Consider the following 27,346-nt stretch of genomic DNA (forward strand, 5'->3'; position numbering starts at 1 on the left):
CCCAACTATATCCTAAACTGCAAACTTTTTCATTTCACCCCACCCATCAAGCGACCCCACCACATTCCCATCCACTCACTGGTGGCCTGATGCGCCATGATGATTCCCCGGACGCCCTTTCCGTAGAAGGTCGATCCGCGCAGGAGGAGGGCGCGGGTGCGCGGGTGTTTCCAAGTGGCCACAGGCAGGCGGCCGTGCCGGTGACAGCGCGCCACCTTGGCCGCCGAGATGTCAGAGATGTGGCACGGTAGAGGGAGAAGTGCAGGGTAGCTGAGGGAGAACCGACGGGCGGTCAGTCCTGTTTGTTTGTTTATTAGGGTTTACGGGCGCGTCGACTGCGGTGGTCATTTTGCGCCCATAACGCTGTTCTGGTAAAGCGGATATGTCTACAGAGAACAATCGGTTATCAACTGCACTGGTCGTGACAGATACAACATGGTTGAATTGAACAACGTCGATGTTGCCAAATCAATATCGTTACTGCATAAGTATATGTTGGTATGCACAAGTGATCAATAAATACAAACAGAACGGGTGCTCGATATACAGCGCTTACTAAAACGCATTCTGTTTGAATGAATACACAAGAATCAAGCATCCAATATTCAAACGGCCCAGAAATTAAAGCTATGACCCAGGGCCGGACCGTATAAGACACGCCTATCAACAAGCATCAGCGGCAAGTGACCCGGCCCTAGTAACCCATTCAGGTCACAGCTCCTTGGGGTCCGCTGAGAGTAAATCCATGTCGCCAGCGGACCACCCACCTGCGGCAGATGGTGTAGGAGCTGTTGGCGGCCGTCACCCTGAACGGCTCCATCCTCTTCAATGTGGAGCTAGTCAGTTGACCGAGACCCAGCCGCTGCCAGTCCCTGCGGGTGGATAACAGGACACGTGAATATAGGGGAACAGGGGACAGAGTCTGACCGAGACCCAGCCGCTGCCAGTCCCTGAGCCCTGAGGGGATGGATAATAACACGTGTGATAAAGACAGCCAGTCAGCTGCCCGAGACCCAGCCGCTACCAGTCCCTGTGTGAGAATAGTGGCGTAAGATTCGGTGAGAAAGAACACACATGGCATGGGGACAGTGGAGCGGAGAGAAACCGCGGGTTAGAGGAAAGATGATCGGTGACATGGGGAAACGGGACTCGAGACGGGTGAACACTGGAAAGTGAAACGATCGAGGAACCAAGGAACGATCAAGGTTCAAGGAACGATTAAGAAACCCTGGAGACATATGCTGTCCAAAGCAAAGTTTCCAAAATTATACTATGTTGCACTCGCATTGGAAAATGGTCTACGATTTAAAGTAAGGCTTTACCAGCCAGTCAATTTGCCGATTCCCTACCCACCTGTAGTAGGATAACCCACCTGTAGTAGCTGCGCTCTGTGAGTCGCTCCATGGAGACGGACTCTACGGGCGTGGTCTGCAGGTGGGACGAGCTGCTGCCCGCCTGGCTGGACACCTCCGACTCGTCCACCACTGGCAGCACGCACACGGGAGGGTTATAAGTCAGTCTAACACTGGCTGGACTTCAGAGATAGGCTGCTGCCCGCCTCACTGGACACCTCCGACTCGTCCACCACTGGCAGCACGTAGGCTGCATAAGTCTATTACCAGCGCAGAAAAGTATAGATAAGAGACGGATGATCCACCCATAACCGATAGCATTTTCAGAAGCAATCTGCTGCACACAATTATTGGTGACCGCCAAAGATAGGTGGAACTTTGTGCCGAGCTGGGGGTACCCAGGTGCAACAAATCCGCCGCCACCCTAGCGGTAACCTTAACATCCGTCGTCTAATTGCGGCTCCAAAGCCAAGCCGGCGTGGAAATGGGAGAGCTCGGGGGCCCCAACTCATGACAAAGTTCTACCTATGCCCCCAAATATATTGCAATCATGAACAACAAAACACCACTGCATTTATTGAAGCGATCATTTACAAAAGGACTTTTATGAAACGCTGAGTCGCACATTTGGACTTGCACAAAAAATTATTGATGCAGTTATGAGCAAATGTGAAAAAAAACAATTTGACCGATTTAAGAACCAGCGTTAAAATAATCATACCTTCCGGTTCATCTGGCTCGGGTCCAGCTAATGGCAGCATGAGTAAACCACACCAGACAGTCACCGAATGAGCACAGACGCAGCACTACAAAGTCATCGGCAGAGAGCCTTGCACATGGTTACGAGCGAGCGAGCGCAGCGAGTCTTTTCCATATAACGGAAAAATCTCAGTATGAGCGGCCCGGCCCGGCCCGGCCCGGCCCGGCCTGTAACGCTTTTGAGAGGCTTATATCTCAGCAACCGCTGGACCGATTGGCCTGCGGTCTTTTTTGCTGGGTAGCCCCATCCCTTCTACCCCGTAATTGACTACTTTTGATACACCTCAGTGACCGTCGTGGCACGTGCCACGTGAAACGTCAAGGGTGTTCAAGCTGTTTTGCAAAAGTAGTGATTTTGAGAGGCTCATATCTCAGCAGCCGCTTGGGCGATTGACTTGCGGTAATTTTTGTAGGGTAGCAACATCCCTTCTACCAAAAATAGGATACTCTTGATGAATGTGGGTCACCCCCAGTGCACGTGCAAAATACAACAATAAGAGGTGTCAAATTTGTTCCCATTTTAATAACTCGGTAATTACTGGGGCGATTTCGCTGAAACTTGGCATACAGGTAGGCATCCACCAGGCAATGCATTCCCATGTGTTGCGGTTAACCCGCGCCCTGCTGGGGGTCCTGGATTTCCACGCCCTGCTGGGGGGGGGGGGGTGTTTGAACACCCCCCCCCTTGTAACTCGGCTCCTGCGCCACGTAGCGATACGCGGAAGGCGGCGCTCGAAAGAGCGTAAAAAATAATGACGAAATCACTTCGGTCAATTTTTTGGTCAGGTCAAAGGTCAGGTCACCAGAGGTCATTGAAGGCAAAATTTCGCCGATTTCCAGGTCGAATGTCGAAAATTTCCAAGAAGCCAACGCATAACTTGGGAACCAATAGAGCTACAGCGCCGGGAAAAAGCGCATTCGATAGCCCTATTAACGCCCTTTCTGAGTAATTCTCTCAGATTTGACCTAACGTCAACGGTTTTGCCTGCAGGGGGCAAAAACTGCAAAAATAGCCGATTTTTTTCGAAAACAGTTTTTCTGCAATAACTTTTGACCCAAGCCTTGTACGAGCTTACTTTTACCGGCATCGTGTTCCTCTCGTCAAGACGCATCGAATGAACTATAACTTGACCTTGAAAGGTCAACTTGAAAATTTGACCTCAGGTCAAGGTCATGACCTGACCGGAAAGGGTCATGTTGCATATCAGTCGATCCGTATCGTCGAGCTGAACACATCTAAGGCGTTTTCATCGCTCTAGCATGCCTCTATCAAAAGTTATTTGCGAAAAACTGTTAGATACCATTCGTGACCTAAGATGACCTCAGGGCATAAACAAGGGTCACGGACACCATTTTCAAGTTCAGTGTGTCTAAACCACTTGTAATTCGGTGTTTGGGAGTGTTTATAATGTCTTCCATGCAAAAGAGGCGCATTTCAATTTTCTCCCATTGACTTATAATGGGGAGGTCGCAAAATTGACCTGACCTTAGGTCATCGATATCAAAATTCTGAGATATACATTTTGTACATGCTATTGCTCTTAGCAATCGCTGAAAGTTTCAAAGCGATCGGTCACTCGGTGTAGCTATGACAGACATTGAAAGTTTTTATGAGGTGAGGTCACTTCAAGTGACCTGGTGACCTGACCTTGAATGACCTTGGTCTGAAATTTTCACAACATGTGTAGAATTGATGTATGATAAGGTGTACCAAAAACGGCGGCGCTCCGCGCCGCCGTTTTTGAGCTATTCGCGAAAAACCACAAGGGGGGGTGTTCAAACACCCCCCCCCAGCAGGGCGCGGGTTAAGGTGCTATTGCACGTGCGCACGTGCAGGGGGCGTTTCCAGATCTCGAGAACGGCTGGGCCGATTGCGCTCAAATTTGGTACACGGTTGGGGACCAGTTAGTAGGGTGCCGTGCAAAAGTCAGTTTGGACCCCGTTTGCACGTGCGCACGTGCAGAATGCCGCTTCCAGATCTCAGGAACGGCTGGGCCGATTGCGTTCAAATTTGGCACACCGCTAGCGACCGGTTAGAAGGGTGCTTTGCGCAAGCCCGTTGGAAGTACCCTCTCGCCCTTCCGCACGTGCAGCCTGCAAGGCTCACTATCTCGCTCGCTCGTTCTTCGCCCAAAAGGCGTTTTACTGGTACTAATAAGCAGTAGTAGCATAAAGCGATGAAAGCTTGGTAAGCTTAGGCTGTCACCCACCACAGAGCATTCTAAAAGGAAAAAGGCATTCACTCTATAAGCGGATAATATGTTATCCGTTGAAAGCAAGGAGATAAAACGGTCAATTAAGACAAACTCGTTAGCATTGCATGTGATCACTCGCTTTTAACCATTCAAGGACAAAATATCAAATAACTTCACCAAAATTAACACCCGTCTGTCCCAGTCAGATCTATTCTCTCTGTCTTCCTTTCATCGCACTCCTGACCTCGGCGCCCCTCTTACCAGACAGTTCATCCTCGTGTCCGGGCAGGTACTCGAGGCTGTCGGCCGGCGGCAGACTCATCCGTCCCGGTGACGTCATTGCGCGCCCGTCCACCGACAGAACGTACTTCTGCCGCTTGGACGCCTTGGTTTTTAGGCCCGCTTTCCGCGCCGTGCGTAGCAGGGTCTTCTTGGCGAACCCCCTGTGGAGCGAGCGGGACGCGAGGCTGAGCGAGCGCGCTGAGCCGAGCGAAGCAGGGTAGGCTGGAGCTAAGCGGGGCTTAGCGAGGAGCGGTAGCTAGAGCTGGGGAGTCGAGATCTGATCAAACTGCTGATGAAGAGATGAGATAATGTGAAGGCGTCCGATTCCTGGGTAGATACGAGTGCCGCGCTTTCGGCAGGACGGCAATGTAGCTGGTGGGCCAGGAGTGTCATTGTCAAGAAAGATGTCATCAGTCAGGTCCTTCCTGTTGCCGGGCGGGAATGTGCTGTCAGGAAAGTCACTGTCACTGTCAACGGCCAGCTCTGCCGTCAGCAGTCAGCGCCGCAGAAGTCAGCGCCTCAAATCAGCTATCGGCTCTGCTGTCAGCAGGACCAGCTGCAGGAGCACGCAGAAGCCGCCACAGAAGCCGAGTCTCCACCGCTCTGACCTCACGGATGCTGCGGAGAGGGGCAGAGACTGACCTGACAGCTGGGAACGCTGCGATAGGGGCAGGCTCGCACCGCGTTTCAGTGTACCCAGGAGACTGGAGCCCCGCAGCAGACTGGAGCGTCTCAGTCGGCTGATACGACTGGGGACCACCGCCCACGAACTCGCGGTCACAAAAGACAATGGTTTGGGACTCGACCGGCCCACCACAGGAGTAACAAACAGGTTGTTCCCGGTGCTTGTGGCAAATTATTGGATGACGAGCAGCAAGAGATGCAGAATATCCTTAGTTGGTTTAAAAAAATCACCGCAATTATCCTCCCCAAGGCTCATTCTTTTTCGACAATGCAGCGCCCACTAAGCCAAAACGCCTTCTTGATTCACATGGCAATATGCAATATGCACGCTCGTGAACGAGTAAGGCCGTTATAGTTGGCTCATAATTGCCCTAGAGGCACACTATCTCCCAAGTTCTCTCGGGCGTGACCTTACCGTAGCGTGGCGTTTTTCTGTTTGTCCTTGGAGCCGGCTGACGCGGCGACAAAGTGCTGGCCGCGGAAGGCGAACAGCTCGGCGATGCTCGGCGGCGCGCGTAACCGCTGGATGAGCTTCTTCAGCCTCTCGATGGACTCAGCCGTCACTTCCTCGTCAAACGCCAGCTTAATCAGCTGAGGAACAGCATGGGAAAGGGTTAGATTAGCCCGACACTGTGTGAGTGGTAATTAATTGAGGAAGTAGAACCAACAAGACAATTTACCTCCTTAGATCGACAACTTGGTGTATTCTGATCACCTGTCTTATCGAAAAGGAATAGATAATATATCAATTTTACAGAAAAGTTGTTGGGCCTGCAACCCCCCATATAAGAACAAGACTGCCATGATAAATCACCGCATTAGACGGCCTGATGCGGTAGTCGGGACCCTCAGATGTCAGACTGATTTATCACAACAAATACATATCCTGTCTGGTCAAGAGGTCGCCGCACCTGGAATGTGTTGGACCGGAGCTGGAGTCCCTCCTGGAGCCACTGGTCCAGGTGGGGCAGGTACTGGACGCTGATTCGCTTCTCCTTGGTCAGGGAGGAGATGGGTAGCGATCGTACGATGGCCAGCTCGCTCGCTGCCGACACAGGGGGTCATCGTCAGCCCAGTTGGCCCAGCGCTGGTACTACAATCATGGTAGCGCATCACACACAATGAGCGTTCACAATAGTTAATCCAAGCTTAGCGACTAAGTGGAGAGAAAAATCGAACTAATCGAACTAAAAAATGCACATCATAACCCAGACGACAGTCCTGACTGTATGTCCCGCGGCCAAAGAAGTGCCGGAAGTTTCGCGCTCCACGTGGTCGTGCCCATTTCTTACTCTTTCTAGACACTCTTTATCACACCCGATCTCCCAATATCCACCCACAACACCAAACTCGTAAGTAAGTCCCCCCCCCTCTCTTACCAAACGCGTCACAGGGCGCGCCCTTGAAGATGAGCCGGTAGTTTGTGATGAAGAAGGCTCCCTCGGCGGGCAGGAAGGCCGGACCACCGAGGGCTCCCGTCATCTCCTCCCGTCCGTCGGGGAGAAGGTAGGAGCGCACTGCCTCAAGCAGCAGCTCTTCGCCCGGCAGCAGTGACGGCATCAGGATCTTCGGCTGCGGGAGGGAGGTGGCGGATGGTCAGACGGGTGCGGAGAGACAGGTGACGTCCACCGGCAAGACACACCAGCGACCGCCAGTTCGAGCCAGCCCGGGAGACACGTCAGAGGATGAACGGGTTGACGGGGCAAGACAGGTAGTATATTACTCAAATCCAATTAGAGAACAGCGCGCTCATGAAAGTCATCTTTCCATGCTAAAAAAAAAACTATCATCAGGTTCAAGGCCCTGCTTCAAGTGTGTTGTATGTAAAGAAATGCATGTTCTAAGGCGACATATCAACGTCACACGCTCAAAAAGACGAGTGTTGATTCTTGATTCTGATTCTGCGGCTCCATGACACGGCTCGACCTCTGAGACAGCATGAACACGACACGCACCTTCTTTGTTGACGGCAGCCGCTTGGACTCTTTGCTGACCGCCTCCAGCGTCTCGATGTGCATGGCCACTACACCGGGCACCATCTGATGTAGTTGCCTGCAGTCAACCAGAAAACAGAGAACGTTAGAGACGGTTCGCGAAATAGAACACAAGATTAAATATCAGCACTAGACTCAGTGTTCATATTAGAACGCTTGCTGCCAGTAATGTTTAAAATGTACAATTAACAGAGTTCGGCTCTTAACAATCCAATAAATCACATTTCAATCTGATAAGACATGAGCTTACCAGTGCAAAAGTTATCTAGCTTTGCAGCAACTTTCCCAGTCAAGTTCAAGAATTACCACCATAAAACCCACGTTCTGCCACATTCCTTCAGAAGCAATTGACAATAAGTCCCGTGCGCGCCGCGTACCTGATGTGCTCCTGTGTGACGTGTCCCTCGGTGCAGACCTTGTCGACGAAGCGGGACACGAAGCGGGTCACCTCCACGCCAGCAGAGGTCACCTCCTGGTCCTCGAACCCCGACTCGGCCGTCAGACTGTCCGTCTCCGCGTCCGCCACGCTGGCGATAGGGACGGGGAACGGTCAGCTAAGGACTGGGGCTATCGCACAGTCAGTCTCAAATGGCATTTGTCGCCGAGGCGTCCTAAAACCGACATCAACGCACAGTCAGTTGTTGGCCATACCACTCGGTTACGAGAAATCGACAGCATTTGAAGATAAGTGCGCTAACCGAATCGTGAATCTTCAATAAGAGGAGAGTGACGCAGACTACGATGGCACCTACAATATGTCCAGATGTTCAGCTGTTCAAAATGTCCAGTCGTAACGACTCAACTATAGTCATAGAAAAATCGTTTGTCACAAGCTGGTTTTGCCATGACGTCTTATTGTCTTCGAAAAGAATGCATGTTATTCTGTCAGTCTTGGTAAAACATCATTAATATAGATTAAGCAAATATGTACAAAACGCTATCTCACCACTCCAGCCACAGTTATCTTCCCTCCGTTACGCAAGAGCAGTTTCCCACACTTAACACCCCGACGACTTAATCTCCCGTCCCATACCTGTTGGTGACACTGTTGCTGTTGCTCTCGCCGCGCTCGTTGTAGTTGTTCATCCGCTGCCGGTGTGAGACCACGTCCAGAGGTACGCGCAGGTACACGATGCGGTTGGCATAGTGGATGGCCTGACTGTACACGGTGGACTCCTCGGTACTGGACAGCTCCTGAAGCTTGGCTGGGGAGTGAGAAGGGCGTTGTCGGCTCGTCATGTGGGCAAACAAGGGCTGGCACGTACCCCGGCGCGATGTCAAACGATATTTGAAGGGAATATTATTGTAAAACCTGACTCAAAATATTAGAGGAAAGAAATGGCATACAAGAACAGGAAATGTCCACCAGTAGGTAACGAATTCAATAAAACCGTTCACGTTGCTTCAGCTCCCATATTCCGCCTCAATATCCTCCGTCATTCAAGCCTGATCGTTCAGAAAAAAAATCTAGCCATTCATCATTCCTCTCATTGCCGCCTCAGTCCCCCCCCCCCCCCCATAAAGCCAACCCTCACCCTCCAGCCTTCCTCTAGGTTGTTCCTCTCGCGTACCTTCCTCCAGCTGTGACCTCATGCGCAGCTGGTCGGCCGCCAGCTCCAGCACAGCCGGCTCGGCGGTCTTCCTGTCGGGCCGCCAGCCGGGGGCGCCCGGGTCCCTGTCGCCCTCCAGTGAGCCGAACTGAGAGCCGGTGGCGTCTATGACGCCGTAGCGGCCCTCGTGGCGCGGCGCGTACAGCCTCTGTACGTCCCGCTGCACGTCCTGGTAGTAGGCCGCCTCCCAGAACTGCAGGTTACCCCACACCGTGTGCTCCTGCGGGGGAGAGAGGTGGCGGGTTACATCTTATCCTTAGTGTGATCGCATCATTAAACGTCATAGGACGGACGACTGTGAGTGGTACGATGTGGCATGCCTTACGAAAAAGACCAGATAGTTCATGTGCTTTCGATAAGACTGCCTAAACTGACCTCGCTCATTACGCATGGAAACGAAAAACCAAAAGGAAAAACAGTTAAAAAGTTTGAAAGACCAACTACAGCTGACAGCAAGTTAAGTTAGCCGGAAACTCGATTAAGTTATTGGTAAGTTGCAACACAGCACATCGATGGCACATCGATAACAACAACCAGCAAATGCATCAGACAATACAAGACTCGCCGAGACCTTGGACTGCATTCACAGTCTCACCCTCAAACGGTGCCTTGTCCGACACCCACTCACCTGTATACATGTGTAAGCGAACCGTATAACGCCCGTGCAGAGTCGTCGAGCCCCGCTCCCATACCGCGCCCTGTCAGTTGTCACCCACCTGGATACATGTGTAGGCGAACTGTATGACGCCCGTACAGAGCCGTCGACAGAAGGCGGTGGCCAGAGGCAGGATGGCCGCCGCCACACCGTGCTCGTCCATTGTAGAGTCGTCCTGTCGGGTGGACGGAGGTACGGTTAGACACTCACGATGGACGGTTACACCTGCGGCAGATTGTCACGCACTTTGGCGGATGCTGAGACACGATGGGGTCATGGGTGGCGGGGTCGAGATAGTTGGTGAGTGACAAATGCCTAACCTGTTAGTACCAGCACTTGCAATGATGTCAGAATATTCCCGTATGGAATATCCATCAGGGTCTTTATACCGGTAAAGGTAAAGTTACGACGCTATAGGGCACGCAGACCGACAGGCCCTTACAACATACAACAAACCAGCCTGGAGAACACAATTTATCAGGTTGGGGGAGCGGCAGGGCAGTTCACTAGACGAGAAGGGCACACCGACCTAAGTTTTGAAGGGAAACCAAAGGTGACACACCGACCTGCAGGGCGCAGTTCATCAGTCGCACCACCAGCTCGAACTGCTCGTTGTCCAGGATGGCCTTGTTGCCGATCACGTGCTGCGAGAGCTCGTGGCATAGCGCCAGGCGCGCAGACTTGTTCTTCAGCGCACGCAGCACGGCCGGGAAAGACTTGCGTGCGTCCGAGATCTTCGACTCAAAGATGCAGCTGACGCAGTTTCGCAGCACCTGGCGAGGTAGAGTGACACCGAGGTTTAGGGTTTATCAGAGTTGAATAGATGCCCCCGCTAGAGAGAGATTAAAGTTTAGCAGTTTCGGGGATGTTGAGGGCAGAGCTGATAGCTTAGCTGAGAGTCAAGCTTTACATATGCAGCGGACTGTGCGCCGTACCGACTTGAAAATGGTCATGGAAAATACGTTGACAAAAAAAAATTAAACGTCAAACAGATCAATCAGAACATTTGTGACAAGTACGCCAGTTCGCCTTCATAGTTCATTACCAGTCCCTACTATCGTAAATAGAGGCGACGGAAGGTGTATAACGTATAAAGTGCGCCAATCTGACGAATCTAGCAGCACCTTCACCCCTCGGTACGGACCTCGAGCCGCCTTGCCGAGTTGTTGACGATCTGTCGGCCATCCTGCTGCAGGGTGGAGATGTGAGGACCCATCGGCACGATCCGGTTCGGCTGAGGCTTGATGGCCGCCAACCTGCGCAGGACAGAGGCAAAAAATAATATACACAGGCCATACACAGCCAGGTAGTAGGAACTCCGGGTAAGCGCGCAGCATGGGACGAAAATCAACGACAAACAAAATGCTAACAGTGGGGAATGAGACCGATTAGAAATGAACCCGAAATCGGTAGGGCCAAGAGTCTGAGAATACATGACCTAAAATCACGCAAAGCCATTGAATCGTTTCAATTAAAAATTGAATGCTTACATTTCACCCTAAGTAATAACCATTCCCAAGCTCCGACATCGCCAGCAATTATTCCCTTATAGCATTCCCTGGCCAGCACTGTGAAGACCAATGATGCCAGCCCGACCAGATCCCAAAGCAAGACCCAGACAAAATCAGACACATCAGGCCCTCCGTGCGGCTGGCGTAGCTCAGAGCAGGCTGTCAGTAGTCAGCACTCTACCACCACTGATCCCGTCAGGGCTCGGTCGCGCGTCAGGAAGAGGGCAGCACTGGGGTAGAGGGCACAACAACGGGCAAGAGGGAGCCAGTAGAGGCCAGCAGGCCCAGGACAGAGCGGGAGAGGGGAGAGGAGGGTGGATGAGGGCGAGGTGCAGCCGCTGAAGTCGATAGAGATCGTCAGTCGAGCGAGGTGAGCACAGGGCGGCCGAGATTCAGACCAGATACTCGTAGAGCATACAGCCCGCAGCTCTAGAGATCATTGGTAGTAAGCGAAGCCATCCGCACCACGCGATAGACAAAACAACCCGGTCAGGGACACTCCAGTCCCGATCGAAGGTTTAAACTGTCACAGGCCACCCATCCACCGTCCCCGCGGCGGAGCGACAGAGCACAGACCCGTCCTCGGGGTGGTACCGGCAGACGCATACAGACACACACACACACAGTATACCCCGTCGGAGTGGGAAGGGCGGAGCCGCCTTACCGCTCGCCAGATGCGTGGCTGGGAAAGGGGAGGGACAGTGAGTGCGCACACCGCCACCGCAGCCCCGTTAGCAGCGGCCGCCGGGACATTGAAACGCGGACACGCACGGACTTTGAGCTCACAAGGGTAAATTGCTGGCAATACACAGAGTTACACACTGCTGGACACAGCTTATCACACATCATAGTTCATGGTAGAATGCAGACGGGACCACACACAACAAACTAAACCGAGTCAAGCTCGTAAAAACTTAGAGCCTGCTAAAAACGCAAACTAAAAACGTGAAAAAAAACTAATCAAACACACTGCAGCCTGCGCCACAACCAAACAAAATCCTACGCCCTCATCTTATAGGCAGCAAAGTTACTGAACCTCCCATTTCGTCCATTTTGAACAGCAGCACAGTACTGACCTCTGTTTGAGGTTGGTCTTGGAGCGACCCTCCTCGATGACTTGCTGGACAGCGTGCACGTTCAGCGTGGGGAACACGGGCTGGTGGATACGCCGGAACGAGCCCTCAGTGGGCCGCGGGATCTTCTCCACGTACGGCTGCTGACTGGGGATCTCGTTGTTGTACAGGTTCTGCGCCAGCTCCTGCAAGAGGGTAGATGGAGTTTAGCGATGAACCCGCAAGCAATGGACACACTTTGGTTGTAAATGTTCATAGTGGTCGTATATGTTACGCTTTCGATCAGTCCTAAATAATATGTCAAACCATCTGCGCCCCAAATACATGACAAGTGTAACGAGCAGCCCGACGTCCCCTCTCACCTATTTGCCTGCAAGTTTGTGACGGTCTTCAGAAGTCTCCCTTGACACTTACCCGTTCGAATATACCCGACTCCCGAAACAAATACCTATGCACGTCAGTGACTGTCTGCTGCTCTCACTTAACCTTCTTGCTCTTTAACAGCCTCCCAAACATCACTTACCTGCACATGTGTGACGGTCAAACTCCGGTCAGCCGTCTCCTGCCGCACCATCTCGTTGACGCCGCAGTACACCTCGTCAAAGATGTCACACGGCCTCCAGGGCGGGCCGCGCTCGGCGATGAACGAGGTGAAGAACATGCAGTCCAGGAGGCGGGCCGTGAAGGAGCAGTCCACCATGCCGCGCTGGCCTAGAAACGATGCCTGTGACGGGAAAGGGGAGACGTTACAGGTGACTGTCAGCTGGAGAGGGTAGAATGATGGTTGACAGAAAGACGTTGACTATCGTGTGGTGCAATTACTGGTTACGGTATCAGGAAATTAATGAGATTAGCTTTACCAACATCGAGAGGGCGCCAACATGTCCTAGCGAATAAAACATGGGGACGATGAAGGGTATGGTGTGTATCATTTACCCCAGTCGTGGAGTGTATTTAGTACCCACCTTGTGGAAGGTGATGACTGGTGCGGGGCGTATCTCATGACGTACCCAAAGATGTGGAGTTATCCTTCACCCCAGGTGAACGGTGTATCTTATACCCACCTTGTGGAAGGTGATGACTGGTGTGCAGTGCATTATATACCCAGGGGTGTGGTGTAGTTTATACCCACCTTGTGGAAGGTGATGACTGGCGTGGGGTGTATCCGGATGAGCGTCAGACAGTTGCGGTAGCCCTGCAGCAGCTGGCCAAACATCCGCAGAAACACGGCGCGGATCTCCTTGTCCAGGATCTGGCGGAGACAGCGCGCCGATGTCGGTTAGGGGAAACCCCTGATTAGTGTCACTGTGTTACTGTTATCTTTATCCTGGTAGCATTTATTTTTGTGGCGAATTCGTTAATAATTAGCACCACAGACCACCTGGTCATAGATATGTAGTGATCTATGTTAGCACTGAAACCTTATTCCCAATTTGCGATAAAAACAACAAACACAAATTTAAAAGCGCAACATGAAAATGTGTATGCAACCACTGCGATGTCAGTTTCAGAATCATCCAACACACATACAACACAAAGACAGGAACAACTAACAGGCCTGAATCCAGTCATACCCCTCTCATATCAACCCAACTCTGTTCTTCCCACACATCCACTCATGACTCAGCACTTACCATGGGCGCCGAGGGCCGCACAGGTGTGGGGAAGGCGAAGTCGGACCGGTGCAGCTCGGGATGCAGCACCTGTGAGAGGCTGTGAAGTGCCAGCGAGCGGACCGGCTCGGGCAGCTGGGGAATCATACACGACTCGGGCACGCTGACACAGCCGCCGTCCAGGTCTGCCACGATGACGTCCATCTGAGGAGATAGGGTTAGACAGGGTTAGAATGGGATTGAAGAGAGTCAGAAGGGGACGGAAAGGGGCAGAATTGGAACAGAAAGGAGGCAGAGGGAGAAGGAAGGGACTCAGAATAGGGACAGACAGAGGGCAGAGGGGACTCATTTGGCGAGAAATGTCATGTAATACACAGGTCCTAATTATGTCCAGATCTGGCCTAGGCCAAGGTGGAGGGGAGGACTCTTCTTGTCTAGTTGGCGAGTGAGAAAAGAATCCGTATTCGATGACGTGTGAAGCTGAGAGCCTGCTATCCGCTCATCCATCTCCTACATCATCGCCTCTCGCCAGACCATCATTCTCCCCAGACTGCCCCGTCCCCTCTCTACCCCGTCAGCGACGCCATTTGATTCCACAGCCCGCCGGCCTATCGACTCAGCCGGCCGACCCCCGGGCGGGCGGCCCCAAACGGCCGGCAAACAATGGCCAGATAGCGCCGTCACTGGGGACCCACTGAGACCCATCCATCAGTCAAGCTATGTTGGAGCACAACGGCAGCACAGAATGAGGCCGCTGCCTTTCATAGCCCGGCCAGCTGACAAAGAGTTTTAGACGGACGGGTGGGCTAGTTTAGAGCCTTACATCCAGAGGTTTCAAAATTAATGTGTGTCTTGCCAGCTAGATCTGTCTCCACACGCACATTAATATTGTCATATTTTGGTCCAATGGACAAATCCTGGCTCAATTCACACCACACGGTGCCTAACGACAGCCTTCACGTCCTCTCTCCGCCCACCTCACAAAACGCACCAGACATCCCTGTCTCCCTTTTCCGGATCGACCACTCATCCCTCCTCCCTTTATCTACCTCAGTCACCAGCCCTATTAGCTCTGTGTTCCGTCCCTATTCCCTAGTCTCGGCCACTCACCAGGTCTGGCATGCCGTGCAGTACGGACGAATGCGCTCCCATGATGAAGGGAGTCGGCGTGGTCACCACCTCCAGAAGAGACGACGGCAACACCGGGATGTACACGTAACTGAGGGAGACGACGACAAGGTTAGCACAAGACATTATGTCGGCAAATACTGCTTAGACAGTCACCGCCTAACACACGGTATAGGTCGGTCAATGTCAGTCAGTCAGTCACCACCTTTTGCAGAGGCAATGGCAACACCGGGATGTACACGTAACTGAGGGAGATAACAACAAGGAGTCAGGCACACGGTATATGTCAGTTAACACAGGACAGTCACACCCGGCATATGTTGACAAATACCAAACAATCACCAGCTTTTGCAGAGGCGACGGCAACACCGGGGTGTGCACTGCAGTAGGCACGAAACTGCACGAGAGAACGGTTAGGTCAGCGTATGACCAAAAGGCTAGCGTCAGAGGTTCCACATGGTGGGGTGGGTGGTGAACATTTTCGACCACTGAGATGGCTTGTCGCCAAGGAAGATGGGATGGTCTCATTTTGACTGCCCTAAAACGCTACAGTTTCCAGCCAGTTTAGCTGAATGCGCTATATCAGACTAGGATATATTCGGAAGAAAGCATTTCAGATAAGGCATGGCCGACCTTGCAGACAGCCCAAGTGTTTGTCAGTCTTTCGAATGAGATAAAGCTACAACCCGACGGCAGACAATGCCGTCAGCTCGGTGTTCCGGGACGCTTCAGCCATAGTACCCTAAGCCAAACTGGGAATATGGATGTGGGACATAACTCTTGCACCACAAGGTTTAGAGCACCAGTACCCCCAGCCACATTCCTCGGCCATTCCCTATACCCCAGTTCCCCATACCTGTACTTGAAGGGGTACATGAGCGAAGTGAGCGCGTGGCACGCTTCCGTCAGCCGTGAGTAGGCCGTCGAGTGCACCAGGATCTTGTGCTCCGTCATCGCCGCACAGAACAGCGTCATTACGTTCTTAATGCCTGTCGAAGAAACCCAAAAGACCCGTCAGACGCACTAACGATATTGGTGGCATGGATGGACAAGGATCGCACACCGTGTGCTACTCTCAATAGCAGCCGCTTGGTAAGCATTATGCAATGGTCATCAGTGCACAACATAATCGCGAAGCTGTTGCGACATGGATAAGTGGAATATTGCATTATCAATGTGCTCAACGATAAAATGAGCATTACAAAACATAGTGATACCGGGTTTTACATAACTCGTGATTCGGATGTTTTATGAAACATTGTATATTGTATAAGTAATGGCTGAAAAGCTTCACTTTCCGTGTAAGGCATTGCCAAAAATGATACTTCAATAGGGCGTCCCCAGAAAATACAGGAAGGCGCGGCGACCGTTACTAACCAGTTGTCAAAGCCAAACCCATGCCTGATGCTGCTTCTACCGAGCTCTCCCATGCCAACGCTGTGTAACCGTTAAAACACTCAACAAACTGCGACAAAGCAAACCATATGTCTCTTAACGACTGCTGTCTCACAGTCACTCCTTACACTCCACGATATTATTCTTACCGACCTGCCTCACTGCAAGTCCTAGGCAACATCGGCCGTTCTAACACATACCATAGCAGCTAACGAGTCCCAGGCTATTGATAAAACCTCCCTTACCAAGCTGTCTCAACAGCTGTGCCACGGCGACCACTCGTGTCCCTTAGGTAGTCCCTTACCGAGCTGACACAGCGACCCCTTGTGTCCCCTGACATCGTCCCTTACCGAGCTAGCACAGCGAACCCTCGTGTCCCCTGAGGTCGTCCCTTACCGAGCTAGCACAGCGACCCCTCGTGTCCCCTGACATCGTCCCTTACCGAGCTGACACAGAGATCCCTTGTGTCCCCTGAATCCCCCTTACCGAGCTGATTCAGCGACCCCTTGTGTCCCCTGAGGTCGTCCAGCTGTGCAACGAGTCCACGACCACCTGATATCTTTCTTACCGAGCTAACATAGCGACCCCTCATGCCCCCTGAGATCCCCCCTTACCGAGCTGCCCGAACAGCTGTGCCACCGCCACTCCCGTGGTCGGTATGGAGGGGGATAGCGGCGGCTGCAGCGCCTGTCGGTCACCGGCACCGATACTGAACCGCACCTGGGGGCCGCCCGGAGGGGGAACCTGTGGAAAGAGGGGGGGGGGGGGGTCAGACACAGACTAGGACACAGAGGAGATGGACGATACTGAAACTGAACTGCGGGCCGCCCGGAGGGGGAACCTGTGGGCGGTGAAAGAGACTGGTCAGATCAGAGCACGGAAGAGGAAGCAGAAAGATGTCAAACTCAGACTGCATGAAAAGAGCAGATAGTTAGACATACTAGGCCGGGCTAGGGCCCAGCCGAAGGCGGGACGTTTGGGCGGGGGAGGGTAGCAGTTGGACACAGACTGTAACGCTAGGGGAAGCACCAGGAGACAGATCGCAATCAGTCTCCAAGAGAAGATAAAGGAAGGTACACATCGGCGTGGAGTGTTCATGGGGGTGGTGAGGGCATACTGGGCTGAATTACTGGGGGCACGGGACTTGCAACACAAGATTCGAGCATATTGCAGCGGTACATTTGAAGACGACTTGAACACAGTGAACCTTGGCGCTCAATGTTGATAGACGTTATGGCAGAGTCATCAGATGATATATGACACCACCAGCTCCAAAACGATATTTGAGTTCAAACAACAAACAGCGGCGGGCAGAACTTCTACATTTGAGCTCCGATAGCTGCAACACAGCCTACTATCACTTATCAAACGAACCACTTACGTAATTTAACCGATCTCCTGGAATCAAAGGCGCACCTTACAAGCAAGGCCGCATTCCACGTGCTGTACCCTTCCGTGTATAATCGTCACAAACAAATCGCTGCACGCAATCCAGTTTAAGCACCGCTCGTCCCTCGCTCCCTGTCATACCGCGACCTCCCCCCCCCCCCCCCCCTCCCACTAATCCGGCCGACTCAACCGAGACACCTGTAAGCGGCTCCACGGCGGCTGAGTCGGGAATGTAATGCACTCGACCACCATCACGCGACATTGTCCTCTTACGAGGGAAGGTCGCTAACGGTTCCCCGACACTTGACGCACGCGGAAAACTCACCTGAACACAGCCTAGAATATTGCCTACTAGCGCCTCCAGCTCGGGACCTAAACTGTCCATGTAGACCGCGTACAAAATGCCCAAACAGTTCTGGAAAGAGAGGAAAACGAAAGTAAGACAAAACATTCGAGCATGTCATTAGCGTATCAATATTCGCGTGAGTGCGAGAGACTGAGAGTTGATGCCATGAAAACTGTGTGGTTACAACAATCCACACGGTTAGAATTTACTTTTCAGTTGTAGTGCAACGTTTACTTCATATTTGTCGCAGATTTCCAAGTCCTTCATGAATGGGTACATCATTTCCGAGTATGCAAAATAAAAATCGTGGCATCGACATCTGCTTTGCTACCATGGTCGATAGCATTTGTCGGTGGACTAAGAAGGCAACGTATGTATGTGTTCTTAGGTTCAGCGGGAGCTCAAAGTCTGCAGATCGTCAAAGCATCCCCAGACAGCAGGATAACACATATGGGTGTGTGATGGCCCGCTATCACAATAATACCGTCCATGTCGATATCATTGTGAAAACATACGGTCACTGGTCTCGAAAAGGAGCCGCAACCGCCTTCATCGATTATCAGAGCATGCAGAGCAATAACAGTTTTTTTTTACCAAACTGCATGCCCAACAATGCACGAATTACGCTAACAGCGGAAGCCATGAAAAAATGAAGACTTATTGTGATAAGCAGCGGCCGTATACAGAACCATTATGGCTAGAATGTCCTGCTATGCAATCTACAAAGTGCCCTAGCTAAAACATTTTCTCACAACATTCAGCAAACAACCACAGAATGAGCACCCGATAGCAACTGCCTCGCAATGGAAGTGAAATTTAATGGAATTGAATGAAATTAAAAGGAATTGAATGAAGACAAAACAACATGTGGCTAAGCGAGCTTTCGCATGTCGTGAGGCGTTTCATATTTGACGTTGTATGACATTATCTTCAAATAAACTTGAAGTGAAGCCTGAGAACTGAAGATGGTGCTTTCAGATTTCAAAAATCTGCTATCTTGCTGAATCGGCCGTGACCGGAAAGGCTGGACATACTGAGGCATACGAAGGAAAGGAAAAGCAACGAATGACTTCTTGTTTATAACGCAAAGTAAAACAATGGGTAACGAAAAGTGGGAGTAGCAATGTTAACTGACGTCTTCAGACGCTAAACAATGATGAGCAGTGAGCAGCTTGGACGAAACCACCATTCCAGTATCTCGTTAAAACAGCTCTAGCGACAGAGACTGCACATCCCAGTACAGACATTTGTACCAGACAATCAGCCCAAATGGCTTCGACAGGAAAGTCGGGCCGCCTGGCGTTGAATCAGTGACGTCACTCGCCAGCCTGTCCACTGGGACCGTCTGTTACCCCACTCGGGGGAGAGGGAGGGGAGCGACCAGGAAACCAGGCGCACCGTCGGGCCATCGCGGAAAGTGGCTGCCGTCCGTACTGTCCCCAAGGAGGCGTCGTGCCCGTCGACTGACCCAGCAACTCACTGGTGGGAGACAGGCGGCAACAGGCATGTGCTAGTCGCTAGAGACGCGAGCGTGGTCGCCGAGTCTCTGTCTACGACAGTGTCATAAAAAACAAGGCACATTTTGGGGGAATGGATAATACATTTTGATTGGATACTAAGGTGCCAAACCTCAGCCAGTGAAGCCAGCGTTGAGTGTTGCTTTGGTTTAGCGTCGAAAACGTTCATGTTTCAAAGCATGCGACCCGACTTGCCGGTCTCAGCAAGAGCGAGTTGTGGCGTTCATAAGCTCTGGTGTGAGGAAAAGTCGCATTGACGTCGATTCTGGAGCGCAACTCATTCGGTGATGCCATCGATAAATTGTACTATCGGTCGGATGCTTGGGGGCACTGCAGCAATCACTGAGATTTAACATTTGCATATTTCAATTTGAATAAGCTCATAATCAAACACCAAAGTGAACTAAATCCCTCCATTTAAACAAGCGCGACATGCAGCACAACCCCTCACAGTGCGAGGAAGTCATAAATCCTCCATTAGCTGTCACGCAATGCGCCTTTAACACCAGCCGTGTCCACCCGGCACGTCCGACGCGGCGGGGGCCGGAAGGGCGCGTGCCTAGTCCTCCACCCCCACCGCGGGGGTCACAGGAGGGGGACGGCACAGCGTGGGGCCACAGCCGGGGGGAGGGGGAAGGCGGACACCTACCCGGAATGTGACGAAGTAGTCCAGTCGCGAGACGAGCACTAGCGCCTTGGGTGCGTACATGACGCTGTGGTGGGTGATGGTCGGCAGACGCTGCAGGCCGTTCCGCTCGCCACTGAATGTCTCCTCTTCCTGGGGGCAGAGGGGAGGGGCCAGCGGGGTCAGCAGGGGTCAGCTCAGCTCAGCATGATTCAGTGGAGGTCAGCATGGTTCAGTGGTCACTGGTCGGTATGGGTATGCAGGGTCAGCATGGGTCAGATAGCTGTGTCATGTCAGCAGGAGTCAACGGTGACCAGAGAGGTTTGTATTTTCCGCGGGTCAAAAAAGGTCAAAAAGCGCATCGTGCCATCAGAGGTCAGCTTATGCCAGTCAGTCGCATCCATCGCTCCCTTGATAAAATTTCAAGATGCGTGAGCATATAAGGAGTCGCGCCGATCGCTTATCAGTCTTCAAATTAAATCTCGCGCGCCCACTGAGACGAAGGGATCAGCGGCTCGCGATACAGACGCGGGACAAAAACACCGAACTCTGCTATTACCGATATCTAACGATAAGACACAACAGCGGCGAAGTTCGAGTACACATTCACTGCACACTGCGCAAGGATATCCGTAGAAAGACAGCATCGACAGCACAGCTCGTATGCCGGCACCGAATGAATGGACTGCATCTCACATATCCTTCTGTAGCTGACAGCCGAGGCTGGCCATTTCATCTCTGTGATGAACGGGACGTTAGGGCGGCCACCGATCACTGGCTGGTGTCGTGATACCGAGACCGGCAGGCCGGCCGACAGACAGGCTGACTCAGTCCTGCGCAGCCAGTCCTGCTCAGCTCACGGGGAGGACGGCATGGGTCGTTCGCCCGGCGCTGGGGAGACTTTGACCGTGCTGTTCTGGCCACACGGGTCGAGTAACTAGTATGGATACATCGGGCATTATTACCACAGAGATCAGATAAGAGTACCATACAATGGGAATCGGACATCATTACACCAATGGCCAAACCAGTGAGCAACTCCCCAGACGCCGGCCATCACTATTCGTTACGGGACCGTCAAATTCGATGGAGGATGACGAAAACAACAGATTTAATGGGATCACGTCTTGAAACAACACATCGATCATCATTCTCTTTGGATTGCATTTGCAAAATACGATCCCGACCGGTTAGCTCTCTGCTACTGTGGCTATGCGGATAATCTGATAGAGTCCCGGCCTTTCATTTTATGGCGGTTTGAGATAGTGGTCGAGCTTCAGAGAGTAGCGCGGCTTGTCCCTTTCCAGACGAACCACAGTGTTTACAAACTGAGTCATCGGAGCGACGCGAACCACGGACAGGGGCTGGATGTCCTGTGCGCGCGCCGCGGCTACCGAACGACTGAAATCTGCTCTGATCCGGGGCAATCGGATTTAATCCTCTGATCCTGATGATCCCCATTTGGCTCGAGCCTGGTCTCAATCCAATCCTGTCAAAGCGGACAACACAGGCGCAGGTCGTAGCCCAGACAGTCAGTTTTCCTAGCGAGGGGAGGGGTAGCAAAACACACACGCCAGACCTCATATCAACCTGTCTCTCCGTCACTTTATAGGACAGAGCAGCGTGCGGCGCGACTGTAGTCGATAAAAACCATCTGCCCTTAGAGACAGGTGCCGTGTCAGACCAAAGGCGGGCCTGCATACACGTGTTCCTGGGCTACCATACCATAACCACCACCGCTGCCGCCCTGTCGCCGCCGCCGCCGCGGCGTGCCGCGAGCCGCGGCGTGCCACTGGCATTTGGCTTGTCAGATCAGTCATTCGCCGGATGGTTTAAACACAGACCCGACCGCGGCCCCCAGCCCAGTCTGACTCGGCAGAGCGCGGCTGAGGCGTCTGACACAGGCGACGCCGTGCGGAGCCCCACGGGCCACCAGGGCCGGGCGGGCGGGGTGGTAACACATCAGACTGACGACTGCACTGGACAGACGGCCGCCCACGTGGCAATGAGTCATGGGAGGCGAATGTTGACTTTTGTAACGACTGAAATGGGGAATTTGAAAGCACATTTATCGTATGAACCGTAAATAATATCGAGGCTGTTCATGAGAAATCACATCGTGGCCCCAAAAGCAGCAAAAAAGTCAACCTAGATAACAGATAATGGGAATGAGTATCCATCCGCCTTCGAAATGGTCAAGAACGCAAAACTTCACCCTCCCTAGCAGCAGCGAGCTGCTTCGTGTGCGTTGCAACGCCACGCTACAACCTCCGTCATGGGCTGCAACACACGTCCCCCCCCCCCTCTCCTGCCACTGTCAGGCCAACGGTATCACATGACCACCGGTAGCCATGCGCGGGTCGGGTGTCCTGCACACTTGCACGTGTCGACATCAGACAATATCGTCCCGGCAGTCGGTAGGGCTACCGAGCTTTGAGAGGATTTCAACTCCCAACGGAGGCAAGTTATATGCTCGAACGGACCAAAAACTGGGCCAGCGCTCAAGGCTGCACACAGGGACAAGTCTGCAGTCTCTCCACTCCTGAAAAATGCGCCCAAAACATGCAAACACGACTCGGCCGTGGCCGACTCTCACAAGCGTGCAAGACCGGCATCTGCCCCTGCAGTGAGCCTCCACCCCCCCCCCCCCACCCCGGCCCCACATGCCTGTTGAGAGGCCTACACTGACCACTCCCTCAGTGAGCTGAGCTGACCATACGGTGCATGCCGCCGCCGTCGCCGCAGTCGCCACTGTTGCACGGAACATGCACGAGTGATACCGGATGGGAGCTACGTCTGTGGTGAGAAATCCGGGGCAGATTCGGAGCGATGTGACCCGTCAACCATCCAGGGTTCGCGGTTGTAGCTTGCAGTCACCCCAACAGGAACTCAGATAGACAGAAACGGTGACAGACACGTGGGTGAAAAACGCCCAACGGGGGATGATAACTATCGGTGACTCAAGATTAGGGTGGGACCAGCACGGACGCGAGAGTGCCACATGACTCATAAATTGTGCGGGGATACGTGAGGACGACACGGCGAGAGTGCCAGCAGATCAGGGCCCATTGTGATGCTAATTATTTGGCATCCGGGATACATGTCACTCGTATAGGTCAGCGGCTATCGTGTGCGATAGTGCATTAAGAATGTCGTAGCGTATGTAGTACGGTATGACACTGGATCGGGCTTATTTAGGCGCTAGTGTTGAGATGTGACATTCATCCAACGCGCCGTCCGGAGTCCACAACTTGCATACCAATAGTTACGTCTGCCCTCCCACCATACAACCCACCATTCGGTATGCACCGTCCCATACCGTCCGACGAAAGCTCATCGTCCACGGACCGCCAAAACCAGCGCCCACCAGACCATTGCACTTCCACCGTTCACCGACCAGCGGCGACGGGTGCTGTCAACGTCCAATCCACTGTCCACCGGCCATCAAATAGCATCGATCTGACCCAATACTAGTCCAGCTCAGCCGTGACTGTAGAATAGATCAGACTGGCAGTCTCTATTGATGACGTGCACGACTCAGTCTCCCAGCGTGGCTCGGGCCGGGGCCGGCAGAGGCAGTACGGTCGGAGTGAGGCTCACCGGGGTGCGGACCAGCCCGGCCCGACGCGACGTGACTAGAGAGAGACGGACCCGTCTGTCAGCTACACGAGAGTAGCGGCAGAGCGGCGCTTCAATGAGCTGGGAGCGCTATGCATTATGCACAACTCGCATACTGCCTCGCTCACTCGTGCATATGCTGCAATTTAAATTCCAGAGACATATCTTAATTATGTGTGCATAACTAGATCTGGGTACAAAATGCTGAGACTGGAAACTGAACATTGGCGCATAGCACTGAGAAAAAAAATTATTCCCCAGGGGTGTTTTACGGGTGTCAGACACCATTGGAGGTGTCATCGAACACCCAGATTGGTGTTGAAAAATGCTGTTTAGGGAATCATTAAGGTGTACAACACCACGATGACACCCTTTCAAGTGTTCGTTCGCATGCGAGCGTTTAGATATACCTTAATGGGATTCAGCATGACACCTTAATAGGTGTCCGACACCCACACCCATCCGGGTATCAAACACTCTAAGGTATCAAACACCCTAAAAGGTGTCAAAAATGTTCTTTTAAAAGCATCTGACACCCTTATGATGCCTTCACAGGTGTTGCCATTTATTAAAGCGGAATGTTAAAAGTGTCCGACACTGCTAGAGGTGTCACATTGACACTTGCAAAAGGATCTGACACCAAAAACAGCGTGAAAAAAATGAGGAAAAATATTCCCATGGGGTGTCTCACGGGTGTCGGACATCATTGCAGTGTCATATATAACGCCCAGATTGGTGTCAAAAATGTTGTTTTGGGAATCATGGAGGTGTACAACACCACGATGACAACCTTCAAGTGCAACGCGCTTTTAAACACACGTGGGATTCAGAACGACACATTAATGGGTGTCCTACACCCAGGGCTGCGGAGTCGGAGTCGGAGTCGGAGTCGACAGTTCTGACCGGAGTCGGAGTCGTAGTCGGAGTCGATTTTGGAAACCGGAGCCGGAGTCGGAGTCGGAGTCACCGAAAAATCCATCGACTCCGCAGACCTGACAGGGCTGCGGAGTCGGGAGTCGGAGTTGGAGTCGGTCGGAGTCGATAGTTCTACCCGGAGTCGGAGTCGGAGTTGTTTTTTGGAAGCCGGAGTCGGAGTCGGAGTCGGAGTCACTGAAAATCCATCGACTCCGCAGCCCTGCCTACACCAACATCCATTCGGGTGTCAAACACCCTAAACCATCAACACTTCAAAAGGTGTAAAAAAAATGTTCCTTAAAAGGGATCTGATACCCTCGTGATACCTTCACGTGTGTTGTCATTTGTTGAGGAACATTCCAGCATGAGTCATGAAATGTTTGAAAGCTGTCGTGTATTCGAACCCAAATCATCACATAAATTGTTCTGACGTCACTTGTGTTAGGAACCAAGGATGCGGTGTCTAACGGATTTTCAGTGACTCGGACTCCCGCTCTGTCTTCCAAAATGGACTCCTATTCCGGCCAGAACTGCCAACTCCATCAGACTCCGACTCTGACTCCGTAGCACTGCTAGAAACCACAGCAGGTCCAGTGGTTTGAATCATTACCCAATCAGCAAGCTGCATTGTGTGACGTCATTTGTGTGCCGGTCACGGCGTCAACCATGCGAAGATCAAAAAGCGCCACCTTGCAGGAAAGCCGTTAGATTTCAGTTGGCGGCGGCTGGCCACGTGGTGCGTGTGCGGTGTGAGTGATGGCAGGGCTTTTTTGAATTTATGTGGATATAGTGGCGCCGAACGTTGTTCGCAGTGTACTTCTTCAAGTGATTGTGCGTTAATGATAATGTTTAGCTTTTATTTGTAGCTTGCTCCGTGTTTATTCAAATGACGAGGCGGGCGGTACTCGGTGAAATTTGAAGTCTGGAGTGAGGATGACAACACAGCATTGCACCATGGAAACGAAAGCAAGTGAACTGCGGAATAACATCTGGTTGGAGATAATCGACGGTTAATTATCATTGTTGAAATGCGAGCAACTTCTCACTGTGAATGGACCCGATGTGTTTCGGTGAGTTTTCATTGGATTTCTCCATAAATATAGAGCCCATATTTTTTTTTTGTACTTTATAGTTTGTTGCTGTATACAAGATAGGAATGTCATGTTTGTATGCGATACCTATGCCTGTTTGAACCAATAAATGTAAGAATGTGTCGACACCTTTTTTGGCATCCAATGGACACTCTCGTAACACCTTTAAGGGTGTGTACCAAACTGCACCTCGCTGGGGTGTCAGACGGGTGTCACTTTAGACACCAATACAGGTGTCATTGGGAATCAAACACCGGGTGTCTGACACCCTTTTGGGTGTGCACCCAAAAGGGTGTCAGACACCTAAAAGGGTGTCAGACACCCGGTGTTTCATTCCCAATGACACCTGTATTGGTGTCAAAAGTGACACCCGTCTGACACCCCAGCGAGGTGCAGTTTGGTACACACCCTTAAAGGTGTTCCAGGGGAATAATTTTTTTTCTCAGTGAGTGACTGAGTTCTTCGAGCTCACTGACCCCTTCCTCTGAAGGTTGATCAGTTGGCCCGGCTGAGCCGCTGTTGGACACCTGCCATTCAGCAGAGCTGTCGATCGCACCCAGCCCCTCCCCTCCCTACCCCGCCCACCTTACACCTCTGCCCCCGCGCAGCATTCAAACGAGTCGGCCGGCCGCGCCCGGGGTCATTCCGACGGGAGAGGTCAGACAGGGCAGTCGATACGTTTATCGACACTCATCGATAACAGTCATCATCGATATGCCACCACATGTTGACCGCTGTCAGAGTTCCCAGCGCACATTGGTATTCAGACCTGATGGTGGCTTTTTGATTCAGTGAGATCAGCAGCAAAAACGGATCAGTGAAGTTCGCGGCCAGACTCAGATTAGACTCTGCGTGCTGTTTGAAAGTCAGTGCATATCAAATGCATAACGAGTATGCATATAAAGGCATTCCAAGGTTCAAAATAAAGGTCCGCTGTGCAGACTCTAGGAAATCACCTTAGCAAAAAACCTAACCACAATAAAAAAAATGTTATAAAGGAGCCAAGAGCAAACAGCATATTGCACCAGCAGCACCACCCCACTGAAAAAAAAAATGTTTGGCATTGGTGATTCTCTCAATGAGTGGACCTGGCATATCCTTTTCCGATATTAACATCTTCCGAACTCATCTGTCTGTCTCTGGGACATCGCCACTCGTCCCCGGCTCATCGATTATGTTATCGTCTTTTGCACACGGCAGCACGCGTCATTCCCCATCGGGCACCGCTCCTCACCGCACGCCGTCCGGTCGCGTTTGGAGCGCTGCCAACTCAGCTGCAGTTGCAAAACCCGGCCGCGGACCGAAGGGCGGTCCATTCGGTCCGAGAAAGTCGGTCCGTATCGGGACCTCACCCCTGACCGAGTTGGTACTGTCGGTCCTTATTTGGGTCCCCCTGCAGCGGTGCAGGACGCACACTGACACACGGGGTTATCGCGACAGACACCAGTGAGGTTTCAATGCAGCTCTGTGACTCGCCCCTCGCCGGCCCCGCCGTCATACGTCATGCTGTCAGCTCGACAATTTTCCTCGCTCAGCTCAACCACTCTTGCCTTTTGCACCACCAAATTGCAATTAGACAATCATCCTCTGCAGT

At 52.2% G+C, this 27,346-nt stretch overlaps 1 protein-coding gene across 4 annotated transcripts in view; it reads right to left on the bottom strand.

Annotated features, from left to right (window-relative positions):
- Positions 1-27,346, bottom strand: part of LOC122364108 (myotubularin-related protein 13-like) — a 64,157-nt gene that overhangs the window by 18,229 nt on the left and 18,582 nt on the right. For 2 of the 4 annotated variants that reach the window (XM_043334182.1, XM_043334184.1), the window contains exons 4-27: positions 20,153-20,281; positions 17,966-18,055; positions 16,866-16,995; positions 15,713-15,845; positions 14,839-14,947; positions 13,750-13,932; positions 13,248-13,367; positions 12,639-12,839; positions 12,119-12,300; positions 11,707-11,724; positions 10,676-10,787; positions 10,098-10,304; positions 9,593-9,706; positions 8,838-9,096; positions 8,300-8,471; positions 7,644-7,793; positions 7,228-7,324; positions 6,652-6,844; positions 6,184-6,317; positions 5,688-5,863; positions 4,568-4,749; positions 1,373-1,484; positions 768-872; positions 80-270 (exon numbers count right to left, since the gene is read on the bottom strand). In XM_043334182.1, coding sequence (XP_043190117.1) covers positions 80-270; positions 768-872; positions 1,373-1,484; positions 4,568-4,749; positions 5,688-5,863; positions 6,184-6,317; positions 6,652-6,844; positions 7,228-7,324; positions 7,644-7,793; positions 8,300-8,471; positions 8,838-9,096; positions 9,593-9,706; positions 10,098-10,304; positions 10,676-10,787; positions 11,707-11,724; positions 12,119-12,300; positions 12,639-12,839; positions 13,248-13,367; positions 13,750-13,932; positions 14,839-14,947; positions 15,713-15,845; positions 16,866-16,995; positions 17,966-18,055; positions 20,153-20,281 — 3,499 coding nt within the window. The remainder of the gene's footprint in view (positions 1-79; positions 271-767; positions 873-1,372; positions 1,485-4,567; positions 4,750-5,687; positions 5,864-6,183; positions 6,318-6,651; positions 6,845-7,227; positions 7,325-7,643; positions 7,794-8,299; positions 8,472-8,837; positions 9,097-9,592; positions 9,707-10,097; positions 10,305-10,675; positions 10,788-11,706; positions 11,725-12,118; positions 12,301-12,638; positions 12,840-13,247; positions 13,368-13,749; positions 13,933-14,838; positions 14,948-15,712; positions 15,846-16,865; positions 16,996-17,965; positions 18,056-20,152; positions 20,282-27,346) is intronic. The other 2 variants (XM_043334183.1, XM_043334186.1) reach the window with 1 other exon arrangement.

The sequence above is a fragment of the Amphibalanus amphitrite genome, unplaced genomic scaffold (assembly GCF_019059575.1).
Source record: "Amphibalanus amphitrite isolate SeventyFive unplaced genomic scaffold, NRLGWU_Aamphi_draft 000656F_arrow, whole genome shotgun sequence".
Classification (NCBI taxonomy): Eukaryota; Metazoa; Arthropoda; class Thecostraca; order Balanomorpha; family Balanidae; genus Amphibalanus; species Amphibalanus amphitrite.